Here is a 4,443-nt window from a genome sequence, read left to right on the forward strand (position 1 = left end):
GGATTTCAAAAGGAAACATTTATTGAGAGACAGTGGCAGTAAGTAGAGCAAGGTAGGATCTGAACTTCCCGCTCAGAACAGTTAGGTAAAAAGTTGTAGAAACCCCTCCCCTCTGCCCAATCCAAGGGGAGCCAATACACAGGTGCAAAGTAGTTGTGAGACCTCTGAGTTGAGAAGGTGGTAAGAAGTTGTTCTCAGGCACTGCTTGCTCCTTCTGCTGGAGCTGAGACAAAACAGATGGCCACAAACAATTCCTCCCCCCTCCCATTCCCAGGAAAGTACATCATAGTTGAGAAAAGAGCAGAAACAAGAAAAGGTCATAAAATGGCATTCAGGCCCTCCCTGCCAGAATGACAGCATCCCCATAAGGATCTATGGGGACCTGACACACAATCCCTTTTCTCCTCAACTCAATATTCCTACAGCTCTTCCCCATGAAGGTCACCTGTAGGGCAGAACATTTACATCTGAAATTCTACACTGCTTTTGTCACTGCCCCAAACTCCCCCAATATATTTGCTATTTGTATGGTTTCTTCCACTTGCATGCCTCATTCTTGACAAAATTTGAGCAGAGATGCTTGGCGCAATGAATTTCTGTAATTGTTAGGAAAGGATAAATGTTGATACCTCTGCAATTGTTAGGAAAAGATAAACTACCGTGTTTTTCAGAGTATAAGACACACTTTTCTCCTCCTAAGAGGGTGAAAATTTGGCTGCATTTTATACACTGAATGTAGCCCCGCCCATCCGTCGGCCCCGCCCTTTGGTCATTTTTGGCCTCCAAGCATCGCATTTTAGACTTATACCAGGCTGCAGGGAGTGCCACAGACCATCGCCACCTCCATGCCTTGCATTTTTGGTTTCTGTGCCTCGCGTTTTTAGCCTCCTAACACTCTATTTCAGACATGTTCAAGGCTGTGAAAATTGCCAGAGCACATCATCACTGATTGCCGCCTCTGCGCATCGTGCATTGCATTTTCAACCTCTGCGTATCACATTTTTGGCCTCCGCACGCCCCATTTTTGGCTGCTGTGCATTGCGATTTTGGGCGGGATGAGTGGCCTGGAACCACCCAAAAACATGACACGCAGAAACAGGGCTGTAGAGGCTGAAAACACAATGCAGAGGCAGAAAATGCAATGCACAGAGGTGGCAATTGGCGGCAATATGCTCTGGCGATTCCTGCAGCCTTGAACAAGTCTGAAATGGAGCATTCAGAGGCTGAAAATGCGAGGCACAGAGGCCAAAAATGCAAGGCACAGAGGCAGTGATGGTCTGTAGCAATCTCTGCAGCCTGGAACAGCTGATTGAGGGTATTCCGGGGGGGTCGATCCACCCGCCAATCAGCTGTTCATGCTGAATCAGGCTGCAAAAATGTGCTGAAGCTGACCTGGCTGTTCGCTATTTGCTGCAAGGAAGCTAGCCAGATGAATACCGATGGATGCTCGTAGGCAGAGGCAGATTTTTTTCCCCTCCCCAAAATTAAGGTGCATCTTATACTCCGGAGTGCCTTATACCCCGAAAAACACAGTATTCCTCTTCTCCTCTTGTTTTCTCATTATATGAGGAGTCACAATGTCTATATGTCTATAACTATAGCCTGAGTGCTCTTATCCTGAAAAGATGCTGGCTTGGGAATTCTGGGGCTGAAAATATTGAGGACACCCAGGGAGAAGACAGGGCCTCTGCATATGGCATTTCTATCATTTATTATGATAAAATTGGGAAGGACACTCCTAAGAAGATGTTTGAAGATTTCTACAATTTTTGCAAAAATAAAATATCCAGCAACTTCTGTTGCTAATGGCCAAACAGTTCTTTCCTCCTTCCCATCTAATACCATGACATATTTGATGAAAAAAAAAATCAGGCATATTGTTTGTACTCAAAGAGTCAATTTCTCCATTGAACTTACAATGGGACATTTGAAATGAAATCCAAGCCTTCTCTACACGCATCACTTTGGGCCCCAGGTGCATTTTCTTGTGTGCGATAAGGTTGGAAGATTTCCTGAAGCAGCATGCACACTCAGAGCACTTAAATGGTTTCTCCCGTGTATATAAGCTTATGATTTGGAAGGCTATCCTTAGTACTGAAATCTTTGCAGTCTGGACACTCATATGGTTACTCTCCTATGTGAGTCCTCTGGTAACTCACCAGTCGACAATTCCAAAGGATACTTTACCCACAATTTGGACACTTATCTGGTTTTTCCCCGGAGTGAGTCTTCTGATGGTTCACCAGGTCATAATTCTGACTGAAACTTTTCCCCAATCAGGACATTCAAAGGGTTTCTGTCCTGTGTGAGTCCTCTGGTGTTTCACCAGGTTGGAATTCTGACTGAAACATTTCCCACAGTCAGGACATTCAAAAGGTTTCTCTCCTGTGTGAGTCCTCTGGTGTTTCACCAGGTTGGAATTCTGACTGAAACCTTTCCCACAGTCAGGACATTCAAAGGGTTTCTCTCCTGTGTGAGTCCTCTGGTGTGTCACCAGGCTGGAATTATTACTAAAATGTTTCCCACAGTCAGGACATTCAAAGGGTTTCTCTCCTGTGTGAGTCCTCTGGTGTGTCACCAGGTGAGAATTATTATTAAAACTTTTCCCACAGTCAGGACATTCAAAGGGTTTCTCTCCTGTGTGAGTCCTCTGGTGCCTTACCAGGTAGAAATTCTGACTGAAACTTTTCCCACAATCAGGACATTCAAATGGTTTCTCTCCTGTGTGAGTCCTCTGATGTGTCAGTAAATTGGAATTATCACTAAAGCTTTTCCCACAGATAGGACATTCAAAGGGTTTCTCTCCTGTGTGAGTCCTCTGGTGTGTCACCAGGCTGGAATTATTACTAAAATGTTTCCCACAGTCAGGACATTCAAAGGGTTTCTCTCCTGTGTGAATCCTCTGGTGTTTCACCAGGTAGGAATTCTGACTGAAAGTTTTCCCACAGTCAGAACATTCAAAGGGTTTCTCTCCTGTGTGAGTCCTCTGGTGTGTCAGTAAATTGGAATTATCACTAAAGCTTTTCCCACAGATAGGACATTCAAAGGGTTTTTCTCCTGTGTGAGTCCTCTGGTGTGTCACCAGGTGGGAATTATTATTAAAACTTTTCCCACAGTCAGGACATTCAAAGGGTTTCTCTCCTGTGTGTATCCTCTGGTGTTTCACCAGGTTGGAATTCTGACTGAAACCTTTCCCACAGTCAGGACATTCAAAGGGTTTCTCTCCTGTGTGAGTCCTCTGGTGTTTCACCAGGTTGGAATTCTGACTGAAACCTTTCCCACAGTCAGGACATTCAAAGGGTTTCTCTCCTGTGTGAATCCTCTGGTGTTTCACCAGGTTGGAATTCTCACTGAAACCTTTCCCACAGTCAGGACATTGAAAGGGTTTCTCTCCTGTGTGAGTCCTCTGGTGTATCACCAGGCTGGAATTCTGACTGAAACCTTTTCCACAGTCAGGACATTCAAAGGGTTTCTCTCCTGTATGAGTCCCCTGGTGTATCACCAGGCTGGAATTCTGACTGAAACTTTTCCCACAGTCAGGACATTCAAAGGGTTTCTCTCCTGTGTGAGTCCTCTGATGTGTCAGTAGGTGGGAATTCGTAATGAAACTTTTCCCACAGTCAAGACATTCAAAGGGTTTCTCTCCTGTGTGCATGGTCTTATGTCTAATGAGTTGGGATTTTCTGATGAAACTTTTCCTGCAACCTCGATACTCACAGGGTTTTTCTGTGGAGTGAATCCTCTGATATATCACCAAGCTGGAAGTTCAATTAAAAGTTTTCCAACAATTAGGACATTCAAAGCATTTCTCTCCTATGTGAGTCTTCTGGTGTATCACCAGGCTGGAATTGTGACTTTCCCATAATCAGGACATTCAAAGGGTTTCTCTTCTGTGTGAGTTCTCTGGTGTCTCATGAGATGAAAATCTCCAATGAAGTTTTTCTCACAGTCTAGACAGTCATACAGTGTCTCCGTGGAGTCAATCCACTGATGGATCACCTGGCTGGAATTCTTACAATGCCTTGTTTAGTGTTGGTTTCACTGAAGCCGTTTTCTTCTTCACAGGGAGAGGCCTGCCTTATTGTCTGCTCCACATGGCTTTACTATTGACCTTTTCCTTCCCCCTCAGTTCCAGATATTTCCCTTTTTTGCTGATTGAAAAATAATCTCCTTTGACTCATGTAACGTATCCTTGAATTCTGCATAATCTGCTTATTCTTTCTTGATTTTCTCTCTTCTGTCCAACAGCTGTTGGAGGAGGAGGAGGAAAATTCTGTGTTTTTCTGAAGGAAATGGAAAATATTTTGATTTCTGGCTTGATTATCTTCACTTTTCAACGTTCCTTGTTATTGACAGTTGTCCAGAGTGCTCTTATTGCCATCCTGTTTGTCTGTAAGATTCAAAGAAAAGGGTAACTTTGTTTATAAAATGGTTAGAGATGTG

The 4,443-nt window shown here is 44.0% G+C and overlaps 1 protein-coding gene across 1 annotated transcript; it reads right to left on the minus strand.

Annotated features, from left to right (window-relative positions):
• Positions 1-3,655, minus strand: LOC132710030 (uncharacterized). The gene has a single exon (XM_087884153.1). The coding sequence runs from the start codon at positions 3,653-3,655 to the stop codon at positions 2,240-2,242; it is 1,416 nt and encodes a 471-aa protein (XP_087740279.1). The 3' UTR covers positions 1-2,239.
• Between the last annotated feature and the right edge of the window lie 788 nt (positions 3,656-4,443).

This window comes from Pantherophis guttatus, chromosome 2 (genome assembly GCF_059756535.1).
Source record: "Pantherophis guttatus breed Tessera chromosome 2, ASM5975653v1, whole genome shotgun sequence".
Classification (NCBI taxonomy): Eukaryota; Metazoa; Chordata; class Lepidosauria; order Squamata; family Colubridae; genus Pantherophis; species Pantherophis guttatus.

What these genes read in the sequence shown, in the direction of transcription:
- LOC132710030 (XM_087884153.1), bottom strand. Translation starts at nt 3,655, where the DNA reads ATGCACACAGGAGAGAAACCCTTTGAATGTCTTGACTGTGGGAAAAGT.